Source organism: Microcebus murinus, chromosome 32 (assembly GCF_040939455.1).
Source record: "Microcebus murinus isolate Inina chromosome 32, M.murinus_Inina_mat1.0, whole genome shotgun sequence".
NCBI lineage: Eukaryota > Metazoa > Chordata > Mammalia > Primates > Cheirogaleidae > Microcebus > Microcebus murinus.
In genome coordinates, this window is record NC_134135.1 from 490,246 (window position 1) to 515,486 (window position 25,241).

Genomic DNA, 25,241 nt, shown 5'->3' on the forward strand with positions numbered 1-25,241 from the left:
AAAATACTATTCACCAATCAGGGGTAATCTTTACAATAAAGACGTTGCCTTTTAACACAACTGATGCTCCACATTTACCTCAACCTAGAAGTTCACTAAGATGGATTGACAAAGTCATTGTTCCAGAATGAGTTCAGACCTGTTGCTAATGGGTTATCCACAAAAGCTGCTTGCAGACCACAGGAATTTTCTGCAATGTCAACTTTGAAAGAATCATACTATTGTGTAGTTTGATTCTGATTCCACATTTGTTTTTTTAGATCTCACATTCCTTGTTCCTCAAAGTCCTTTCTCTCTGAAGCTTGACCTCATTGGAGAAGAGGGATGGCAGAGTGGGATCCTACCGACTTTGACCTGCTGTACTATTTAGAGAAACTTAGTGATGAGGAATTTCAGAGTTTTAAGAATCATCTACAGCAATTTATGCAGCAGTTTGGACTGATACAGATTCCATCAGTTAACCTAGCGAGAACCCAGAAAGAGCTGAGTAAAGTACTAATTACCTCCTATGAGTCACAGCACATCTGGAATATGGCATACAATATATTCCTAAAGCTTGGAAAGCACGATCTCTGCACGAAGATCAACAGGAGACAAAAATGTGAGTGGGGCCATTCTCAGAAGGGCGGGTAGGGGTAGGGGTCGGGGGCGGTTTGCAGGAAGCTTTGTTTTAATAAGTGAATTCTCCATCCCCGAAGAGCTGGTCTGCAGACCTGGACGTCATAAAAGGGACCAGTGATGTGCTGTGTGTGGGTTGTGTCCTGTCTTAGGGCTTTCTGACTCTACCCCTGTTTCCTGCCTTCATGCTAACTGGCTTTTATGAAAGTGGCCAGGGACAAGTTCTCATGCTAGAGCAGAACCCTGGCATGGAGTTTGTCCTGAAACTATAAGATCTGGCCAAAGAAATTTATAGTCCTATGTATAAAGATTATGGTGAGTTAACAGAGTAGAGACTCTCCTAAGTGGATCATGTTCACTGGCTTACTCAGTATTACCAAACACCTCTGAAAGAGACGTAATTCTGTATCTCAGCTGAAAAACTGAATATCTGAATGGTTAAGAGAACTTTACCAAGACCATGAATCTAGTTCAAGGTCTCCTAGGTATCGGAGCTAAGACTTTAAGGAAAATGTAACTGACTCTAAATGGCAGGCTTTTCCCCTCATCTTTCTCATCCCTTTAATATTCTCCATCCATCTGGAAAGACTAACAGGGACCAGCTAGGCAAGTGATGAAAATATGCAAAGTTGCTGCCAGTTCTAGAAAAGAGCATGTGTTTGGGTTTGCTGCTACCCCTCAGCTCTTATCTTCCAGACATTTACAACTGGTTTCACAGGAAAGAAAATTTCAGGTTGTCTCCTGTCATAGCCCCAAATAAATTATTGGACATCAACTAGCAACTGTTGGAGATATTGATAATAGTAATGTGACTCCAGGGCCACCAGATCTTCTGATGTGATGAGAGAAACCAGAGATCTAGAGTGTCTGGTGTATCTTTTGACATTTAATTGCTGACAAGTAAGTCAAACAAATAAAATGGCTTGTAATTGAAGCCAAACCATCTTGTGGACCAGGCCTAGGTTTGGTGCCAATTTTAAACCTCTGGCACAGAATGAGAGAGTACCACCAAGTCTGCTAGGCAGCATCTAGTGAGCAGTAGAGAGTATTGATTAGCATGTCTTATTCACCCACCGCATTTAAATGCCGAAAATTGCTTTGACTTTCATATCTTCACATCATCTCCCCTATAAATAAGATATATTTATAAAGATTTATTTATTTTTATTTTAGAAGAAAAATATATAGCATAGATTCAAAGAATATAAAAAGTAAAAACAGAAAAAGTCACCCCAAATCCTATAACCTTGAGCTCAATATTGATCATTGACCATTGATCAAAATATTGATCATTCTCTTTTTTTCAAAAAAATTATCACCCACATTTATATATTTAGTCCTTAGGATTAAATTTATATATTTACATATTTATATATTTTATTTATACATATTTAAAAATCCAAGGATTTTTTTTTTCTCTCAGATTTTCTTCTTGTTTATATTCTCCATTTTGAGGACATAAATTTTCCTTATATTCTTACACCTTTTTCCTCCACAGCTACTTTTTTCCAGACTTATTTAGGTGTAATTGATAAATAAAAATTAAGGTGTACAGCTTGATTTTTTGATATACACATACATTGTAAAATGATTGCCGCAATGTAGCTAACATATCCATCACCTCACATATTTATTTTTCTTGTGATGAGAAGATTTAAAATCTACTCTTAAAGTTCAAATATGTACTACATTAAGGATAGTACCATGCTGTACATTAGATCTCTAGAACTTATTTATTTTATAACTAAAAATGTGTACTCTTTGGCTAATATCTCCCCTTTTTTTCCCATCCCCAGTCCCTGATAACCACCTTTATATTCTGTTTCTATGCATTCAACTTTTTTCGATTGGTTGATCTCCTTTTCAATCACAAGGTAGGCATATCTTGAAATAAAGACCTCCATTTAAAAAAATCCATGTAGAAAGGAGATCATACAATATTTCTGTAACTGGCTTGTTTCACTTAGCATAATGTTGTCTGGGTTCATCCATGTTGTCACAAGTGTCATGAATTCCTTTATTAAGGCCAAATAATCTTTCATTTCACATGTATTTTCTTCATTAACCTGTCAATGGACACATAGGTGGTTTCTGTATCTTCATTATTGTGAATAACGTTGCAATAAACGGTGACTACAGATTTCCCTTCAAGATAGTGATTTTATTTCCTATGGACAGATACCTAGAAGTAGAATTACTGAATGATGTGATGGTTCTATTTTTAATTTTGCTGAACCTCCATACTATTTTCCATAATGACTGTAACAATTTATATTCCTACCAAGAGTGTATGAGGGTGTTCCTTTTTCTCCATATCCTTACCAAAACTTATCTTTTGTCTTTTAGATAATATCCATCATAACAGGTATAAGGCAATAATTGCCTTGTAGTTTTATTTTTGCATTTCCCTAATTAGTGATCACCTTTTCATATTCCTTTAGCCATTTGTATGTCATCTTTGAAAAAAAATGTCTATTCAATTTCTTTGCCCACATCTTAATCCAGTTATTTGGTGCTTGCTAATTGACTTTGTTATATATTTTGGATATTAACTCCTTCTCAGATATATGGTTTGTAAACACTTTCTGCCCCTCCATGATTGTCCTTTCATTTTGTTGACTGTTTCCTTTGCTATCCAGAAACTTTCTAGATTGATGTAGTCCCATTTGTCTATCTTTGCTTTTGTTGCCTGTGCTTTTGGTTTTACAATACATCTAAAAATTCATTGCCACCACTGATGTCTTGGAGCTTTCTTCCTATGTTTTCTTCCAGCCGAGTATCCTTAAAATAACTGTTTTAAATTCTTTGTCAGACAATTCATGGATCTGTTTCTTTGGGGGTTGGGCACTAGAAGTTTATTGTATTCCTGTGTTTTCCTGATCCTTTATGATCCCTCTAATCTTGCACAAGTGTCTACACATTTGGAGTAGTAGTCATCTCTACCAGACTTCATGGATTGGCTTTGGTAGGGAAAGACTTTAACCTGTGTCCAGGGGGTGGCAGTAGGGAGGTTTGCTAGAGTGTGCTGTGACATCTGGCATCAAGTGTGAGGTAAGCAGTGTCTCTGGGTCTAAGGAATATGGTGCCTCATTGGCTTGGGCAGCTGGGGTCCACAACATCCACAACTGCCTAGTCCTTGGCAGTGGGAGCTGTAGGCAGTCCTCAGTAGTGATGGAAGGAGTCATAAGTGGCTCATAGGCTTCCTGATGGAGTCCTAAGAGAAGCTAATAGGGTTTGTAGCATCTCTTCACTGTGTCCAGCCTCTCCCAGCTACTCAGTAGTAAGGGACTAGGGCTGGAGATGGTGAGGGCTTGGATGGTAGTGTATGTGTCACATGGCTGCAGGGTCAAGCTACATGCTCGGGGTGGTGAGAGCTAAAGCTCTCTCAGACCTTTTCTATAGATATTCCCATTTCACACTTCTTGTTTCTTCTTGGATAGATTATGTGCCCTTTCTCCAACCTGCAAAAGCCTGGCTAAGTGCTCAAAATGTTCTGCGTATTTTCCCTAGAAATGTTCACGTTTGTGTGCCTTTGAGCAATTCTATTGGGTTGAACCAGCTGTCTTTGTGAGAAGCTCACACCCTGCAGTGGTGTCCTTGGGGAGCTGGCCTGAGGTGTGGGGTGGGGTGAGATTCTGAGTGTTTGGGATGCCTGTGGACAAGTTGGGAGGAGGAGTCACAAGTGGCTCATAGGCTTCCTGATGGAGCTCTAAGAGAAGCTAATAGGGTTTGTAGCATCTCTTCACTGTGTTCCAGCTTCTTCCAACTATTCAGCAGTGTCATATCACCTCAGTACTCTTGGAGGGGCAAGAAAAAGAGTATTTGGGGCAGAATCCCACATGGCTGGGGGAGTTACATACTCGCTCATTATATTTTCACGCTCTCCCATGGAGGAAACTGTGGGCTAAGGGCCCTGGCCCTGAGTTATGCTGCCTTGAGGAAAGTTTGACTTCGGTGATGTGAAAATTACCTTCTTATCCTGTCTAATGCATTTATTCTTGAAATTTTTGCTCCAATAGTGTGCTGGAACTTCTCTTTTGGACTCCCACAAAGGTACTCCCATTCATAGGCAGTTGGCAAAATCGATACTTTTGTACAGGGTATATAGTAGAAATCTTGTATTACACTGTCTTGTTGACATCACTGCAGTCTCTTTCATAGCTGTTTTCTCAAATTTCCTTAGACATTTTCTTCTACATATATAATGTTTATTATATGTGTGTGTATATATAATGTTTGTTATAAAATTCTTATCTCTTAATTCCAAAAGCTAGGTCATACGTGAGTATGCTTCCATTGAATTTTTTCTTTAATTTTTTATTTTTAACTGACAATTGTATATATTTTAGGGGTACAGTGTGATGTTTTGATATGTTTACATTGTGGAATGACTAAATCAACCTAATTAACAAATCCATCACCTTGCATACTTACATTTTTGTGTGTATGTATTAAAATTAAAAACTTCTGCACAGCAAAAGAAACAATTGAGTGAAGAGGGAACCCATGGATTGGGAGAAAATACATGCAAACCATATGTCTGATAAGGGGCTAATATCCAAAACATATGAGGAACCCAAAAACTCAATAGCAAGAAAACAAATAACCCAATAAAAAAATGGGGAAAGAACTTAAAGACTTCTTTTCTTCTTGATTAGCAATCATGATTTTCTACTGCTTTGAATCTCAACTTTTTAATTGTATGCCAAATATCATATATAAAAACAGTGAGAAAGAAGTGTTATTCCTCCCTGAAAGGACTTGTCCTTCTCTTTGCTGGACTTCTTAGGCTGTTCAGATGTGCTAGATCAGGACAAAGCAGCCACCGTAGTCTTGGAGGTGGGAATCATGCCCATCTCCACTAGGGAAAGCTGGGTCTATCACATCCCAGTGCCCTACCCCAGCCCTGGTGCAGCTGTTAACAGCTAGCTGGTTTTGACTTATTCCGTCAAAGTTCTGCATTCTTGGGTTCCTTCTTCTGCCTGCCCTTACCCCAGGGATGAAAACATCTTTGGGTATCTGCTCACTAAGGAAGGCCTTATTCCTTTCTGAGAGTTCATTTATTTAGATTCATTTTTGCATCATAGCTATATAGACATATATATACATATATGTGATATTTTATTGTTACAGTGGAAATGCAAACTTATATATCCTCAGGAGAAATGAAACTCTCTCTACAATAAAGAATTTTATCCCATATATCATTTCATTTACCTTAAGTAACTCATTAAATGGTTAGGATTTCACTAGTGGTATGCAAAAACAAGAGAAGAGATAGGTGTGATATTAATGATTATAGTCAAAGATGTAATAGCTGCTTTGAGCCAAACACATATCAGGAAACAGCCCCTGAACTCAAGAACCGTTACCGAAGAGGCAACTTGATGTGAAATGAAGCATTATAACTGAAGGCTATATAAAATGCTGTGGAACCACAAAAGGAGAAAGTAAAAAGTCCTTGATGCTAAGGTAAATAAGATGGAAAAATGAGCATGTAATGGTAAGAGGTTGGCATATTCTGTATGGATAAGTTGGTTTACTCAACTTTCTTCTTTTAAAGCAGCATGATAAATATCCTTACACGTATATCTTTGTGGTGGGTACAAAGTAAAAATTCTTTATTTCTACGGTACTTTTACTGTAAATATGAAAACGGGGTGAAACTGTTTTTACATCTCAATTTTTTTCCATATCCTCCATTTCTTCTACCCTGTACTCACTCTCTCAGATACTGAACAAGTAAACAAATATTTCATGAAGAAAAAATTCCAAGACCTGTCGGAACAGGGCCCTTTTTCAGGAATCAATTACAGATTCTACTGCGAAGTTACGGAAGATGTTTTCTACACACTTGAATTATCAATTGATTTCACAGCCTCTTCGACAGGGAATCTTAATGTGTTCCTGCTGGGAGATGGAGCATCTGGGAAATCTATGGTCATAACAACAGCAGTACTAGAGTGGACAGAAGGCGAGATGTGGAGGGACACAATCTCATACGTGGTTCACCTCTCTTCTCATGAAGCAAACGAGATGACCAACTGCAGCTTGATTCAGCTGATCGCTAAGGACTGGCCCAATAGGCTGGCTCCCATTGGAGACATCCTCTCCGATCCCGAGAAGGTCCTTTTTATCTTTGAGGACTTGGATAACATACATTTTGACTTCCACATGGATGAATCTCTTTTGTGTAGTGACAGCAGACAGATTGTACCAATATCCATTCTCTTCCTCAGTTTGCTGAGGAGAAAAATGGCCTCAGGTTCCTGGCTCCTCATCTCATCAAGGCCCAACTGTGACCCATCCATAAAAACATTGATGGGTGAGAAAGATCGCTGTGTGTTCCTGGAGCTCTCTGAGGATGACAAGGAGAAGTATTTCGACTTGTTCTTTAAAGACAAGCAGAAGGCCGAGGCAGCCTTCGCACATGTCCTTGAGAATGAGATTCTTGTGGATCTATGCCAAGTCCCTGTCCTGTGCTGGATCGTGTGCACTGTCCTGAAGCATCAGATGGACAGGGGGGAAGATATCAGACTCTCCTGCCAAACACCCACAGACATATATGCCCATTTTCTTGCCGGAGCCTTGACGTCTGAGGCTCGAATCACCACTAATCACCATCGCCTATTTCTCCTAAACAGTGTGTGTTTGCTGGCTTTTCAAGGGCTGTTTCAAAACACCCTAAATTTTTGCAGTATAGACCTCAGAAATGTGGGCTTAACCCAGGAGGACATCTTTCTGTTGCAGACCACGAAGATTCTTTTGCAAAGCAGTCGCCCTACAAGCCATTACAAGTTCCTACACTTGAACATCCAGGAGTTTTGCGCGGCCGTCGCCTGTCTGATGGCAGCAACCGATTGTTCAATCCCCTCAGCCCCCGAGAACAAACGTAAAGAGAAAAGGGAATTATACAATGATTTTAGTCCTGTAATTACTTTCATTTTTGGTCTTCTTAACGAGAAGAAGAGAGAAGTTCTTGAGAATGCCATTGGCCGTCGACTACCAAGGGTAGCATATTTCGGGCAGAACTTGCTAATGCTAATGAGACATTTGGGGAACAATCCGATCCTACTGGAACACCACATGCCTTTGTTTTACTCTCTCTTTGAGAATCAGAAGGAAGAGCTTGTGAAAGCGATAATGAGCTTTTTCTCAGAAGTTACCGTTCATATTCACACATACACAGATTTGATGGTCTCATTATATTGTCTGCAGCACTGCCATCCTCTAAAGACACTTAAGTTGTGTGTTCAATACAACGTGGAAAACAGGTATCCAGCTGTGAAGCTAACCCCTAGGTGAGTCTTTAAAAAAAAATTACTTTCTTTCCTGTGTTCCTAAAACCCGCCCATGATTCTAGTGCTTGTTGACCGTAAGAAGACTGAAACTAAAAGCCATGCAGAATTTGATTTCCATTGTAGTTTCTCCTGGGATCAGTGACTTTAAAAAATCTCTCTGCTTCAGTTTAAACTCAGGGTTTCTAGGTTAAATTCCAGCATTACTGACATTTTGGGGGCCAGATAATTCTTTGTGGTGGAGGGCTGTCTTGTATCTTGTATATTACAAGATGTTCAGCAGTATCCCTGGCCTCTACCCTGGCCAGTAGCATCCAGTTATGACAATAAAAATGTCTTGAGACATTGCCAGATGTCCCCTGAGGGACAAACTTGCCCTTAGTCAAGAACTAATGGTTTAACTTCATTTCTTCAGATCCGTTGTTTGAATTAACTGAAGTAATCCTTACATTACTTTGGGGGTGCTCATGATAGCACATAAAATGCAACATTTATCATCAATACTGATGTTTTTAGATATGTAGCATTTCCACACTTAAAGGCACTGCACTCAGTTGTATCTTGTCTGACTGTGGATTCACCAGTTAACTTTGTGGGTCTGGGTGTTGTTTCTGATACTTGACTCGACTTTATTTCTTCCTGTCTGGTTATTAACCCTTGGCACTTGCTGGCTTTTTTCTCATTATCCACTCGACATTATCCACACTCAACATCCGAGTGCAAAGGGTTAAGTCTGAGTCAGGTAATAGGTACTCTCAAAAGATATCTATATCTATACACAGATACACACATGTGTGTATTGTTTTTCAAATTGCTGGAGTTGAATTGATTCTACTATAGAACCCCATGTTTACTCTATGTAGTCAAATGACAAACCTCGACTATTGGAGAGAGATCTGCTGTCTACTTCACACTAAGGAGAACCTCCGTGAGCTGGAAATTTGTAGCAGTGTCCTTGGTGGTATTTCAGAAAGACTTCTGTCTAACGCCCTGAGACATCCTAACTGTCAACTTCAAACACTCAGGTATTCTATCAATCTCTACCTTAGCGGTTCCCACCCAAATTACAGTAATCCCTGTTTCCTTCTCTGGGGCAAGACAATACAAAATAAAATGATTATTCCATGTGACAAATAGTCAAGCTAGAACTAGTAATACTAGGGAATATACCTAATGCAGTGAGGGGGATTGGGGTAGGAGTGGGGAGCCCCTGAAGTCCCTGGTATTGTTTTCAGAAAAAGAATAATTGATTCAGATGATGATGACTCACAAGTTGTCCAGGTGAAAAGAATCTACATCACTTTGGATTATGTTCAACCATATATAACAGACATCCTGCCCTCCTCCTCTGAGAGGCTTAAACACATAAGGCTTATTTTTCTACTCCCATGAAAGGTCTGGTGGTAGAAAGCCTATGGAAGACAGACTTTCGGGTCAGGTGCGTCAGGGCCCAGGCCCTTCCTGCACTTCCCCTGGGCCGTCTCTATCATGTCTATGATCAAGATGACCTTGGGCCACAGTGACTGATGAATCCCCAGCCATCATGGCTGCCTCAAGGCTGGAAGCCACAGGGGGAGGAGGGGAGGGAAAGGCACACCCCGAGCCACAGAGCTTTCTTGACAGAGACTTTGTAGAACTCTTCCTTGTGTCACTTCTGCTTGCATCCCATTGACCTGCTCATTTTGTCACACACAGCTTTATATAACTGCAAACGGGAACTGAGAAAGTAGTCTCTGTTCTTGGAAGCAGTGAGAAATGGTAAAAACCAGAGTTATCCTAAAGAAGAGTGGTGATTGGGGGTGTAGGTTAGTGTGAGATCTGAACAGACTTGAGCGAGGTAAAGACATGAGCCAATAAACAACTATTGGTCATCCCCTGGGAGAGGGGTCCATGGAACCCTAAAACTCGGAGTGTTCAGAGAAGTTCATAGACGTCCGTGGTTAGAGTAGCGGGGCGCAGGGTGTGTTAGGAAAACAGCTCATAGGAACATATGTCAAGATCACAGACCTCGTAAAAAGCATCAGGACTAGATTTTCTGGAGTGAGGTGAGCAGTTTTGAGGGCTTTTGAGCAGAGATGTCAGAATATGCATTTTAAGAGACCCGTTCTACATACTCCATTAAGACTAGCAGATGCGAAAGCCAAGGTGGACTCGGGGAGCTCAGACAGAGGAGGCTGTCAGCGTCCTCCAGGTGAGAATGAATGGTGCATCTGATGAGGGTGGGTGTGAGCAATGTGGGTTGGCGAGGCACCAGCTTTGGGCTGTATGTCAGCAAAGAATGCTTCCTTGACTGAATGTAGAATATAAGGGAAGAGTTGACTGCCCCCAGTATCTTTGGTTTGAAAAACTGCCAGGTTAGAGTTGCCACTGAGATGGGAGGATATACAACTGAAGCAAGAGTTTGGGGTATGTCAGTCTAAAGTTGTTTGAAATAAGGTTGAGATGTCTGTTAAACATCCAAATAATAGTGTGGAATGTTCCTGAACTGAAGGTAAAATTTGAATGTCATTATTGTGTGTGTGTGTGTGTGTGTGTGTGTGTGTGTGTGTGTGTGTGTGTGTAGCCAAGGACTAACGGGTTCACTAAGGGTAGAAATGTTGCTCAGAAAGGAAAACAATTCAAGGACTGGTTCCCAGAGTTCTCCAAGGTGAAGTGTCTGGTCAGAAAAGCAGAAACCAGAAAAGGGGTTTGCCTGGTCATGAAACTGTGAGGAAAAGTGAGGAGCATGGCATCCTTAAGGCCAGAGAGAAGTTTCCTTATTCACAAAAAATAGAACGACTGTGTTGGAGGGTGGCAGTCAACCAAGGAGAGTAAAGACTGAGCCCTGACCAGTAACATCAGTAGGTGGAGGGCACTGGTAACCGAGAATGGATTTGGAAGGGAGCACAAGCAAAGCCTGATTAGAAAAGACAGTGCTGAGAGGAGAATGAAGACTTTTTTGAGTAGTTCCATTGCAATAGGGAGCAAAACAAGGAGGGAAGTTGTTTGGGTAAAATGGGGACCAAGAGATTATTGGGCAAAGCACTCTGTAAATACAGACAGCAGCAAGCAAGACACGTCCAGCCTCCTGCCAACTTACCGATAGGCTGGGAATTCAGTTAAAAGGAATTTCCATTTGTTCTATATTTGAGTTTGTCATAGAATTCTCAATCCTGAGTCATTTCTCTGAGAGCTAATTTCCCCAGCCCTTTTCACATTTCTCTTGTTTAATTTTGAGTTGTAGGTTCCTAACTCTTCTCTCCAGATGGCCCATAATGAGACAATGACCATTATGTTGCCCTGATATTTTGTTTCCACTTTCAAGGGAATCATGAAAAACTCTGAGTTGGGGGAGAGCAGTGGTAGTGGTTCACTCAGGGACTCTGGGCCCACTGTTTTTTCCCCAATGAAATAGTGAATTGTTAATGTGGGCTAGAGCCTGTGGACGTATGGCCCATCAACATATTATGGTCTTTGCTCTTATAATATAGAAAAGCATGGCTAATTTTGCATGTCGGTATGTGCATTTTCTTAATGGCCCACTCGCAGGTCCTGCCTTGAGGAAGGTCAAGGTGGTAAACGCATCATAAAGACCCCAGAGAGTAATTTGAAAGTCAACAACCTGGCCTGCCCCCGGGATGAGTGGAAATCCCCCAACCTGACTAGGCACCTACGACTGAGAACAGCATGTGAGGAAATGATCAACACTCAGAATCTGTTCTAGAATGAAATAGAGCAGGCAGGAGCAATTGCAGAGATGTTCATACTGTACGTAACCTTCACCGGACATTTCCTACCATTTTATCTTCTGCAGGTTGTCACATTTCTCAGTTGATACTAAATTTGACAACCTGTTCAGGTCTATGGTTCGTAACAGGAACCTCACCTTTCTGAACATGAATCATATGCCCATTTCCCTAAACACGTTTTCCCTTCTGCGTGAGATTTTGAGTGGTCCAACGTGCAGCATACAGCACCTGAGGTGAGTCATTGCTTGGCTGGATATCCAGTGTGCATGAGGGGATGGCCAGGTGCTGGTGTGTAGAGGTGCTCTTCAGACAACACCACCTGTTACTTGTTCTTAATGCCATTTGTGTCTTGAAGATTTTTAGCACAGGATGTATTTCTCTATACCAAAAATATACCTATTTATTTATTTTATTTCAGAATACTATGGGGGTACAAATGCTTTGGTCACATATTCGCTTTTCCACCACCTGAATCATTTTGATTGATCTCAGTTTCTACGTTGATCTTTTCTATAACTTGTCTTCTTACTCCCAGGACTTAATTTCTCTAATGATCTAGTTCTTCCGCTCATTCTCAGGGACCAGTCACCCTGGTCAAACTCTAAAGAAACATGGTCAGATGGAAATGCTATGTGAGCCACAAGAGTAGTTTTATATTTTCTAGGGGCCACATCTAGAAAGTAAAAGGAAGCAGGTGAAACTTCTTAAAAATAAAACAAAACCTTAACCCAACGTATAAAATGATATCAGTACATAACATTAAAAATGATTGATCAGATTTTATATTTCATTTTTGTATGAAGACTTCAAAGTCCAGTATGTATTTTATACTCGCAGAACATCACCATTCTGATGGTAAATTTTCACTGGAAATATCTGACCTCCATTTTGACTTCATAAAATTTACAATTGAAAAAAACTGATTCACATAACCAAGGCATTCTTAAATACTGTTTTCCAATAACTAAATTGAGAATTAACTTGTATTTTAAATTTAAACAAATTAAAATTTAGAATCCAGTGCCTCCATCATGCTAACCATACTTTAAGTGCTCAGTAGCTACGTTTGCTAGTGACTCCAGTGCTGGGCAGCGCAGCTCCAGACCTTGTCTCCAATCACTGTGTTTCACTGGTGCTCGGGATGTCAAGCACCTCGTGCTCCATCAGCACCTCCTGTCTTCTCAAGCCACTCTGTCCCCCCCACCCCCACCCTTAAATCCTACTGGGTCCTTCAGCCATTCGACCAGCAACTTCCCATTGTCTTTTTCCTGCCTCATCCTTCCATTTCCTTCTCACACAATTTGAATTATGTGGTCCTTTGTAGTCATTGCCTTATATCCTCTCACTCAATATCCTTCCTTTCCTTCACGTTCTCCTGGCACAATCCCAACTCTGCTGCCACTCTGTGGTCAGACCCTCACCTAACCCCACCTATCTCCTTCCATTTTGAAATATTTTTAATTTAGCCTTTGGTCTTCCCCGAACTTCAGTTTGTTCCTTCTCAGTCACCTTTTTGTATTTCTTACCTTCCTGAATGCTAATCTCTGGGATGTTTCTAAGTGGTTCTCAACAAATCTGAGTTCTCATCCGTGACATTAAGTAGCCTCTATACACTGAAGACTCTGAGATGTATATTTACGAACATATATTTCTTCTGGTTGCAGACTCAATGAACTTCTAAGCATATCTATTTTTATATTTAATAAGCATTTTAAATACAAATTTTCAAGTAGCTTGGCTTAGACAAATTAGTCAGGTCTATCATTAGAATGGATCCAACTACTTCCTGCTCCCTCTTCTTCTAAGCATGGTAGATGAAGCCGCCTAACCTGAGCTATTGCAGCATCTTCCTACCTGCTCTCCCTGTTCCTACTGTCACCTGTTACATGGAAAAGAGTGTAGAAGAGCAACTTCCATTTAGTTCTTAATTCGAGTGAGATCTTTCAACTCTTCTGTCCCCTAATCTTCAAATCCTCAATGGCTTCCTCTTTTATCCCAAATAAAATGCATCATTTCACCATGCGTGACCCTAGTCAACCCTCTGACTGTCTTCTGCACATCATACTGTGGCCATACTGCACTTGTCTCAGGTCTTTGAAGCACCGCTCCTACTCCTGCAACGGACCCTTTTCTTCTGTCAGAAATTCTCTCCTCATAGAGACTCGGGGCTTGCCCTTCTATTTCTCAGGTTTCTGCTCCAATGCCACCTTATTAGCTAGAACATCTCTCACTGACTGCTCCCCACAGAAGTAGAATACCTCCTTTCCTTTCTCTACACTTCACTCTGATTTATTTCTTATATAGAACTTATCAGCTGCTAGGTGCATTACATATTTGGTCCTTTCTTTGCACTGCCAGAATTCCATCATTTTTTTTCTAGTTCTCTACTGTATCCCAGGAGCCTAGCACAATGGCTAAAATATGGCAGATGATATTTATTAGTTGATTGAATGATGGTTAGCAAAGACCTCATTAAAGATGTGAATGTTGAATGACAAGCTGAAGGAAGGGAGACAGCCAACCATGCAACTATCTGGGGAAAGATCACCAGGTAGAGATGAGGGTCAAAGCAGAGCCACCATAGTAAGAATGTGCCTGGTAGACTTGAGGGAGAGCAGGGAAATCAGGGTAGATGGGACAGAGTGAGCAATGAGTAGATGTTTAGGAGATAAAGTCAGAGGGTCATTGAGAGCCAGATCATGAGAGCCAGAGCATAATAGACCATGCGGAAAACCATCAGAGGTCATTGCAAATGTGATGGAAAATTGAGGGTCTTAACCAGGTTGTACATGTAGGTGGTACACACACCTCATATGGTCAGGTAGGTGGCCTGATACCTGACAGTTCTGAAACATGCCACTGGGGACCATGTAGAGATGGATGTAGAAGGATAAAGAACTGCCTGCTGACCACCTGTCCTGAATCTGCACCTACACCCAAATTTGAACTCTGAGAACTGGTGTAGGGTAAGAGTAGAAGCAGAGGGATCCCTTTATTTCCTATTCTTAGTAGATGTCATCTCACTTGGTTGGGGCCAATTTTATTTAAAAGAGGCATGGCTTAGAAAACTGGGAGGCCTTTATTTCATCTCTGGGTTCCTCTTGCAGCTTTGTGAACTGTCATTTGCAAGCCAGTGCATGTGCAGAAATCTCTTCGATCCTCATCAGCAGCAGGCAGCTGAAAAAGTTGACCTTATCCCACAATCCCGTGAGGGACGATGGGATGGAAATACTGTGCGATGCTGTGCTCCACCCAGATTGTGTTCTTGAGTCACTGACGTAAGTTGACTTAGACAAGCCCACCGTATAGGAGTTCAGACCTGGGTTTGAATGTTAGGCATGTGGTCAAAGAACAACGGAGAAGGGAAGTACAATAGGGCACAGTAGCTGAAAGTATGGCATTAATATTCGGAGTTGGCCAGGTCTGGGTTAATATTCTAGGATTTTTTTTTCTTTTTTTTTGAGTCTTACTCTGTTGCCTGGGCTAGAGTGCTATGGCATCAAGCTAGCTCGCAATAACCTCAAACTCATGGGCTCAAGCAATCCTCCTGCCTCAGCCTCCCTAGTACCTGGGACTACAGGTACACACTACCACACCTGGATAATTTTTTCTAAATTTTTTAGTAGAGACTGGGTCTGACTCTTGCTCAGGCTGATCTTGAACTGCTGACCTCAAGTGATCCTCCTCCCCTGACCTCCCTCCCAGAGTGCTAGGATTATAGGCATGAGCCACCCCCATACCTGGCCTAATATTCTGGATTAACAACTAATTTGCAGCATCATGATGGCAAAAATGTTTTAGGTGTCCCCACGCCCCCCTCCCCCCTCCCCGTCCATACACTGTATTTCCCAGACTGGAGAATGGGGATCACAACATTAGCAAACTTAAGGCTTTGGAGAGAGAGTTACATATGTGGGAAGGAGATTCCGAATGTAGCACCTGGGCCACGGCAGCTGACTGTGTAAGAACAGGAGCTGACATTGCAACCCCTGGTCCAGTTTACCTTCTCCTGAAGTGGAAACCACAATCTAGTGTGTCCATTTCCAACTTATTATAATAGATAAGCTGGAAATCCAGATTGGAATTGAGTGAACTTTCAAATATTGGCAGCAAATTAAACCTGAACATGAAAAACTGGACACCACCACATGGGTTTACAGTTCCAGAGCCCAAGGGCTTCAGATGTGTGTCCTGCCTTTACTTTTTCCAAAATTTTCAAAGGTTCCCATATTCCCTTGTAAGCAGCAAGGTAGCTCTTTTAGAATCACAATTTTTAAATTTAAAAGAATTTTAGGGTTAAATTTAACAAACAAATAAAAAAAAACCCACATTTTAACAATGAGAAAACCAAGTTACAGAAGTAACTTGTATAAGATGATCCAATTAATGGGAGTTTGTTTTTCTCATGCCCTGCTCCATATTATGCATTCTGGTATTTTACTCTCTGTACTATCTTGGGTAGTTCATACCTCCTTTTGTCAGTAAGAACGTCACAGGTAGAAATGTGTTGGGCTGTGGCAGCGGAAGGCATGGAGGCACTTGCGGATTCCAGGTGACTGATGGCATCTGAGCCTTTTCCAGGGGGTCACTGTGTCACTAACTCGCTCCTTCTGTGTTTGTGGTCCCACACAGGTTATTCCACTGCTGTCTCACTCAACATTGTGCTTTCCACATTGCGAACCTCCTTGTCCTCAGCAGAACTCTAAAACATCTAGACCTGTGTGTGAATTACTTACATGACAATGGAGTACAGAGTTTGGCTGTTGCCCTGTCATTTGCAGAATGTCAATTACAGGAGATAGAGTAAGTCTCTCCCTGGTTCTACTGATGATGGCATCCCCTGCCATGAGAGGGTTTGAGTGGTGAAGTTGGCAACAGAAACAAGACTTTAGTGATGGTATCGTGGGTGATAAAGGGTGTGAGAACACATGTTCCTGACAACAGGTAGCATAGAAGCACAGTAAGATTTGTTGGCAAAACCCTCTAGTTGAGAAGGATCAGGGTCCACGAAATCCCTGAGACCTTCACCACTCAGACAGGTGCCTGGGCCAGGTCCAGCTGGCCCTACCGGGTAGAAGGGCTACAGGGGACAGGGTCTAAAAATTCAGCCCTGACCTGGCTTACGTATTTGTGGGGAAGGGAACATCTTTTGGGTTAGGCAATCATAGGGACATTATTGTTGGGAAATAGCCTTATTGGGAAGGGGTGTGTTGGTGTACATGGTGGGGAGGTTGCTGTATCTAGGCAACGACTATGGGCCAAAGATGTGCTTCTCTGATAAGCTGACTTAGTCGTGATCCAGTGGCCTTGGACCAAGCTTTCAGGAAGAGATAAGTAATAATCTTCTATAGCCTTCTGAGGGTCTCTCCTCAATGATACCAAATAATCAACTTGCTAATATTATCTCAGGTGATGAGCTATTGTCTGACTTTTTTTTTTTATTCTTTGAAGTTGTTGAATGTGAAGTCTTTTTTTTTTTTTTTTTATCTACCTCAAATGTCTTTCTTTGGCTCAGAAATATGAGAACCTGAGATCACAAAATTATCTCGTTTATAAAGTAGCAACACTCCAGCTTGTGAGCTACTGAACTGATGTGCTAATAGACTAAGAATTTAAACATTACTTTATCTGAATTTTTATTTGAAATTTCTTTCTGCCTTGTAGTTATAGCATAAACCCATGTTTCCATTTACTTTGATTTGGGAATAGGCAGGTCAGGGGGGAAACAGGAAATTTGGGGGATATCCTTTCCTTCTAGGATCTCATGGTGGTTTGTAGGAAGCTGCCTTTGAGAAAATGAAATAAGCCTTTTTGTTTTCTTGGCCCTTAGTTTGCACCTAGGAGACTGAGAAAAACGGACACAATGCTTTAGAACAGCAGTCAGCAGGCTTTCTCTGCAAAGGGCTAGATGGTAAATATCTTGGGCTTCACGGGCCATAGGTCCCTGTCACAACTCTTCAACTCCGCCATAGCTCAAGAGCAGCCATGAACAGATCTGTCAACAAATGGGTGTGGCTGTGTCCCAACAAAACTTCACTTACAGAGCACAGAGTTGTCGGATTTGGTGCTCAGGCTGTAGTTTGAATCTTGCTGTAGACTCTAAACATGCTGCTGCTGTCATCACGCGAGAATCTCCTTAAGTACGACTGTCCATTCTGTCTGTTGCCTTCCCCAAACCTGGCAGGAACCTCTTCTATAAGCCCCCATAGGACATTTAAAACCCTGTGTTTGTCCTACTTCTTTTCCCTCCAAGCTTGAAAACATGGATGTGACTGGCATTGTTAGTACCCTATAACTATTAAATAAAGGATAAACCTGGGACTATTCTAGAATCTGCTTCCATATCTAATTATTCACATTATTACTAAATGTGCACTAAATGTCAGGCACTCTTCTAAGTGGCTGGGACACATCAGAGAACAAAACAAATATCCATGTCTTAAGGATCTTGCATTGGCACTGGGGGAGATACTACATCACTTATTTACGTCTTATTTTCTATTAAGCAAAGAGGTCAGCAAGCTAACATCTAGGGGCCAAATCTGACCACCTGCTTGTTTTTATAAATGAAATTTTATTGGAACACAGCCATTTATAGGGTGTTTGTCTATGAACATTTTTGTGTTCTGATGGCAAAGTTGAGTAGTTGTGACTGAGGATGTGTGGCCCATAAAGCCTAAAGTGTTTATTATCTGGCTTATTACAGAAAAAGTTTGTCAACCCCTGTATCACACAACAACAAGTGCTATGGATTTTTTTTTTTTTTTCAATTTAAAATAGATCAGGATGCTGATGGTGATTTCCCCTTCTCTAAGCAAGGTTGGTCAAGGTAACCTCATTGACAAGGGGACGTTTGAGCAAAGACTTGGAGGGAGGAGGGCAGGAACTGAGCCACGCAGATCACCAGAGTGGGGCTTCCAAGGAGAACAAATAGCCGCCGCGAAGGCGCGGGCACGGACGCGGCCCCTCGCCGCTGTGGGAGGAGGGCGCGGGCACAGGAGGAAGGCGCGGGCACGGACGCGGCCCCTCGCCACTGTGGGGAGGAAGGCGCGGGCACAGGAGGAAGGCGCGGGCACGGACGCGGCCCCTCGGCGCTGTGGGGAGGAGGGCGCGGGCACAGGAGGAAGGCGCGGGCACAGACGCGGCCCCTCGCCGCTGTGGGGAGGAAGGCGCGGGCACAGGAGGAAGGCGCGGGCACAGGAAGGCGCGGGCACAGACGCGGCCCCTCGCTGCTGTGGGAGGAGGGCGCGGGCACAGGAGGAAGGCGCGGGCACAGGAGGAAGGCGCGGGCACGGATGCAGCCCCTCGGCGCTGTGGGGAGGAGGGCGCGGGCACAGGAGGAGGGCGCGGGCACAGGCGCGGCCCCTCGCCGCTGTGGGGAGGAAGGCGCGGGCACGGGCGCGGCCCCTCGCCGCTGTGGGAGGAAGGCGCGGGCACGGACGCGGCCCCTCGCCGCTGTGGGAGGAAGGCGCGGGCACGGGCGCGGCCCCTCGCCGCTGTGGGAGGAAGGCGCGGGCACGGGCGTGGCCCCTCGCCGCTGTGGGGAGGAAGGCGCGGGCACGGGCGCGGCCCCTCGCCGCTGTGGGGAGGAAGGCGCGGGCACGGGCGCGGCCCCTCGCCGCTGTGGGAGGAAGGCGCGGGCACGGGCGTGGCCCCTCGCCGCTGTGGGGAGGAAGGCGCGGGCACGGGCGCGGCCCCTCGCCGCTGTGGGAGGAAGGCGCGGGCACGGGCGCGGCCCCTCGCCGCTGTGGGAGGAAGGCGCGGGCACGGGCGCGGCCCCTCGCCGCTGGGGGAGGAAGGCGCGGGCACGGGCGCGGCCCCTCGCCGCTGTGGGGAGGAAGGCGCGGGCACAGGCGCGGCCCCTCTCCGCTGTGGGAGGAAGGCGCGGGCACAGGCGCGGCCCCTCGCCGCTGTGGGGAGGAAGGCGCGGGCACAGATGCGCCTGTGGAGAGGAAGGCGCGGGAACATTGGTCTTCTTTTTTTTTTTTTTATTTCAGCATATTATGGGGGTACAGATTTTAAGGTTTCAATAAATGCCCATATCCCCCCCTCCCCCCACAAGTCTGAGTCTCCATCATGACCATCCCGGGAACATTGGTCTTTGACATGAGTACTGGAAGGTACAAGAATGAATGTTAGAAGAGGTTGCTCAAAATAATTCTTCAGAACCCAAGTTCAGTATCACAAAGATACAGGAATATGACTTCTAGTAATTTACGTCCTGGGATAAAAATGCTTAAAACATTCTGGCTTCAGTTTTTTTGTTCGTAAAATCAGGATGATGCAAGCCTCGTGACCATTGTGCGAGTTAACATGCGTTAAGATCTTTGATGCCTGGTATGTCGTAAATGTTCTATAGCTGTTCACACTGCTCTTGTCTCTGTAATGAGTCCCTTCTTCATGAACATCATGAGATGGGTCCAAGAACACTTAGCACTTCATGATATAAAACTTTACAGACAGGCGGTCGTGTGTCTAGCTTACGTTTGTTTTTTCCAGGCTGTCTAACTGTTTTCTTACCAGCGATATCTGCCAACATATTGCATCAGCTCTTATTTATCATAATCTGTACCTGAGGAGGCTTGAGCTTGGGCATAACAACATAGGGGATGCAGGAGTGGTGCCGCTGTGCTATGCTTTGCAACATCCAAACTGCAAGCTGGAGGCTCTTGGGTAGGTACCTGGTGGAGAAAGCTCCCTATTTGGAGTTAGGAAAAGTGCAAGGAAAGATACGTAGGAAAGAATCTGCATTGGGAAATAAAAACTCAGACATAATGGTCTGTTGTTTGAAATGCCACTCTTTTGTCCAGAACTTGTGGAGGGAGGTATTAGGTAAACCTCTAGCTCACGCCCATCTGATCTGCCTGTCATTTCTCCCCAAGGGTTGGATCCCATTTCACCTGTGCATTTCCTTATTACAGGCTAGAAAAGTGCGAGTTAACCAGTGCCTGCTGTCAGTCTCTCACCTTTGTTCTCATGAGCAGCAAAACACTGAAAACACTCAATCTGTCTGAAAATAATTTGGGTAATGAAGGAGCTAGAAAACTTGCTGAGGGCTTGGGACACCCAGCATGTGTACTTGAGGCACTTGGGTAAGTTGGATGCTGTTTTCGTTGGTGATAGGGACAAATCTGTGTAGAAATAACCTAAGGTATATGCATAAATGCATATGCACATATGCAAAAAAAGACCCAAAAAGGATACTCTTTCCTATTCGGAGATTGAGAATATATGTTGAGTTCTTAAAGCAAAAGTATGTACTCAATGTTGAGTAAAAAGTGACAATTAGTAAGTATTACTTGTTATACCTTTAAAAACATTTTTTTCCATAAATATTTTCCACTTTCTTACTTTCCCCTGCTTAGTTGTGTCCCTCATTAGAGGAAGAAAATGGCTAGTTCTCAGTCTCTCTTCTCATCATTCCAAACTCATTAAATTCCTTCTCATAAAGTAAGGATTCTCTTCCTTTCTGTGTTAGCTGAATGTTACTACATAACAAGTCACCACAAACTTAGGACTTAACACACATTTATTATCTCATTGTGAGTCTCAGGAGTCTAGTCACGGCTTAGTTGGTCATCTTCTTCAGGATCTCTTACGAGGCTGCATCTAGGGCTGGGATCGTACCCAAAGGTTCAACTGGAAGGAAGAAATCTGCTTCAGTGATCATGTGGATGTTGACAGAATTGAGCTCCTGTGGGGCTGTTGGGCTGAGGATCTTAGTGCCTAGATGGCTGTTGGCTAGAGGAGACCCTCAGTTCCTAGCCATGTGGACCCTTCTTCATCAAATTTTGCAAGGCAATAGAGTGAGTTTGTTAGCAAGACAGAAGTAACACTTTTATATAAACTCATCAAGGAAGCGACATTCATTTTTGCCCATAGGCTAGAAGAAAATCACAGGTCCTACCCACACCTAAGGATAGAATTATTCAAGGATATGACTGACACATGGTGAGGATCTTTGGAAGCCGTCTTAGGAGCTGCCTACCACAATTTCTATTCACACTTTTTGTCCACATATTTAGAAAATTCTGGCAATATCTAGCATTCCATTTCTACATGCTTTATTTGCTTAAAGGAAAGCAATATCCAGGTTACTGAATGCTCAGAGACAAAGTATACATATCTAGGATTTACCCATTGATCAAGTACAGGCAAGGCAGCTCATTTTCCACTTGCCTTCAATTTTGTCAAATGCTAAATTGGAATATTTATCTCAGAATTCTTATAGATTAATTCAGAACATAGATTCAATGTGCTTGGGACCCTTCTATGAGTTCATTTTCCCTTATGTTCTCCAAATGATACTTTATAATAAATTCGGATATTGAGTCAAACTTTCAGATGCATAGAAAACTCATTCAAACATTTTGAGCTTTCTAAATCCCGTATTCTCTTTATTTTCCTGCAGGGCTCTTATCTTCTAATGTACCATATACCAAGTTTATTCTGTCCAACTCCTTCTGCTAGAAAATAAACTCCATAGTGGCAGGGATAGTAATCCCTTCAATGTTGTAGGTGCTTAATGAAAGTAAATTGAACAAAACATATTTCAGGTTATAAAGGTATTTATACCTACATGCTAATTAGGACACTCACATATAGAGAGGGCACAAGATAAATAAAAGTGACTATGAATCTCCCTTTTTAATTTGAAGAAATTATATCAAATGTTATAAGCATGGGCTCTGGCGTAAGTATGCCTCTGTTCTCCAGCTATGTAAACAAATTCTAGCTGAAAACTCTTACCCCAGGTGTTTGAATCCATAAAATCATTAATGACTTCATCTCTTGTGAGGATGTGATGAGATATGCCTACAAAGTACGGAGTACATATTAACAATCATTACTACTAATATTAACTTCAAACAGTTCTCCCAGTGGAATTCTTAACCTTATGTTCCAATGCTTAATGGAGAAATCTTTGTTTCAGGGTATTTAGTCAAGAGTAAATTTTTCTCTTTCCTCTGAGGTGGCAAGATAGACACTCCCAAAAATGTCCAAAGGATGATATATGGGGAATTAGTCATTGATGGGACAAAGGTGAAATATAACATGTAGTATTAACAGATTTCTCCCTCTATATTTCTTCAGGATTGAAATGAGTGCTTTGAATGCAGAAACTCAGAGGTTGCTGATGGCTGTAAGACAAAGAAATACCAGGCTGGTCTTTTTGTATCAACCTTGCGTTATAAGAGAAGGCAGACAATTCAGTGATTTGCATAGTTCTCAGAGTCATTCTCAGCCAGGTTCAATGAAATCTAACTACACTTGGCAGTCAGTCTTTTTCAAAGTTCCCAGAAGCTTTGCATCCACAACAGGAGGAACTGCAGTTTCTGGGTACCCACTTTAACCATGTTCTATGTAAAGTGTATTTGATGTGAGCTGTCATGACCGGGATGCAGGAAAATTAGGGTTATGATTTCTCATTTGATTTTGTTTTGTGACCTTGATCACGTCAACCACTTTCTTTGTAAAAACTCCTACACTGTCTCACTAGAGTATTAAAAGGAGTATGTAAAGTAATAAAAGTTTTAAATGCATTGGGGAAAAGTATGATGCATGATTCTTTTATCAGTATGCTTCCTGGAGTAACAAACTGAATTGAAGGAGCCATGGTCCTTTTTGTTTGTTTCTTTATTTTGGTGTAAAGAGAGTTGTCAAAAGTATCCCTAGGAATCTTTCATCTTACATCCTTTATTTTGTATTTCTACCACATTTTCACTCCTGATCTTACACCTCAACTAGTATTTGTTCCCTTGTCTTTCTCCTCTCTGCTCACAAATTTGTAGCCATCCCATAGGATGAAGGGTGACTTCCCCCTAAGCTTCAGAGAAATGTGAGATTTGTGTGATCTCAGAAAAAAGCCTTTTTTTTTTTTTTAGTATCCACAAATGGTTTTATTAGAATACAATCCTAAACAGATTGATAATGAGCAGCAAGATTGAAGTGATAATAAAAAATCTCCCCAAAAAGAAAATCCCCAGGCCAAGTGGATTCACATATTCAACCAGACCTACAAAGGAAAAACTGGTACCCATCCTACAGAAGTTATTCCATAACATTGAGTTAGAGAGGATTCCCTCCTAATTCTAAACCAGTATCACCATTATCCCACAGCCAAGAAGGGTCAAAAACGAAAACTACAGACCAATATCCCTTATGAACACAGATGCAAAATTCTCAATAAAATACTAGCAAACCAAATTCAACAGTACATCAAAAAGTCCACTAGGACCAAGTACACGCTAGCCCAGGGATATGAGGATGATTTAACATATGTAAATTAGTAAATGTGATTAATCACATAAACAAGCAAATACAAAGACCATATGATCATACCAACAGATGAAGAAAAAGCATTCAATATAATCTGGCACCCTTTCATGATAGAAACCCTCAACAAACTTGGCATAGAAGGAACATACCTCAAAATCATAAAAGCCATATATGCTAAACCTCTCCCTTTAGCCCTGTCTTTCAGAAGAGGGAGTCAGTCAGATATGGCAGACTTTGATAACTTTTCCAGCTCTGACACCATATTTATGGTGTCCTAGTTTTAAGCATTTGTATCTATTGTATCTAAGATAGTCCCCAACGTGAGGAGGAACATTTATTCATTTGTTGGGTAGGTGTTAGGATTCTTAGGGGCTGAAGATATATAATCTTATTATAAAGAACAAGAGCTGGGGAGATTATTTAGGTCTCAGGTCTTAAGACTTGTCTTACCTCCACAGCTGCCACCCTAAAGACTCAGTCCCTCAGCTGAACCTCATGTCCATCTCCTTTTCAATTCTCCCCACTCCAGTAGTGTTCCAGTTACATCTCCCTTGATCAGTCACTGTCTCAAGCTATATACTCAAACTCATGTCCAGTTCTTTCAAATACTTGAAACAAATAACTGAAACTGACTCTTGACTGTTAAAGGAAGGGAAACCAACCCCTTCTGTAACCTTGACTTTCCTAATCTTCAGCTGCAAGCCTAAGGTGTTACTCAATCCTATTTCTATTGTCCCAACTGCAATCTTTGACAACCCATGCAGGATCCTGAGTGATCTAACAATATCCAACAATAAGCTTGAATAAAATAGCAGCTAGCTACCGGTCATATTTTTTGTGTCATAAATAACTTCTGAGGAATGTTAAATATCAATGAGCTACTCTGAAAAACAGTACAGCACCTCTTGTATATTCCTGGATACAACTGGAACCCATTCTACTAAGTGAAGTATCTCAAGAATGGGAAAACAAGCACCACATGTACTCACCAGCAAATTGCTATTAACGAACGGATCAACAAGTGGACATATAGGAGTAACATTTATCGGGTGTCGGGAAGGTGGGAGGGGTGAGAAGGGGAGGGGTATATACAACCACAACGAGTAAGATGTGCAACATTTGGGGGATGGACATGCTTGAAGCTCTTACTCGATGGGGGAGGGGGCATGGGCAATATAAGTAACCTTAACAGTTGTACCCCCATAATACGCTAAAATAAAATAAATATTTCTTACAAGATTGAGCATAAACTTCTCCTACAACCAGCAATTGTACTCCTTGACATTTATCCCACAAAAATGAAAACATGACCAGAGAA

The 25,241-nt window shown here is 42.2% G+C and overlaps 1 protein-coding gene across 1 annotated transcript; it reads left to right on the top strand.

Annotated features, from left to right (window-relative positions):
- Nucleotides 1-324: 324 nt before the first annotated feature.
- Nucleotides 325-22,997, top strand: NLRP11 (NLR family pyrin domain containing 11). Its single transcript, XM_075998974.1, has 10 exons — nucleotides 325-601; nucleotides 6,350-7,919; nucleotides 8,780-8,941; nucleotides 11,710-11,877; nucleotides 14,752-14,922; nucleotides 16,277-16,447; nucleotides 18,567-19,556; nucleotides 20,144-20,317; nucleotides 20,566-20,736; nucleotides 22,739-22,997. Exons 1-10 carry the CDS (start codon nucleotides 325-327, stop codon nucleotides 22,995-22,997), a joined length of 4,113 nt encoding a protein of 1,370 aa, XP_075855089.1.
- Nucleotides 22,998-25,241: the final 2,244 nt, after the last annotated feature.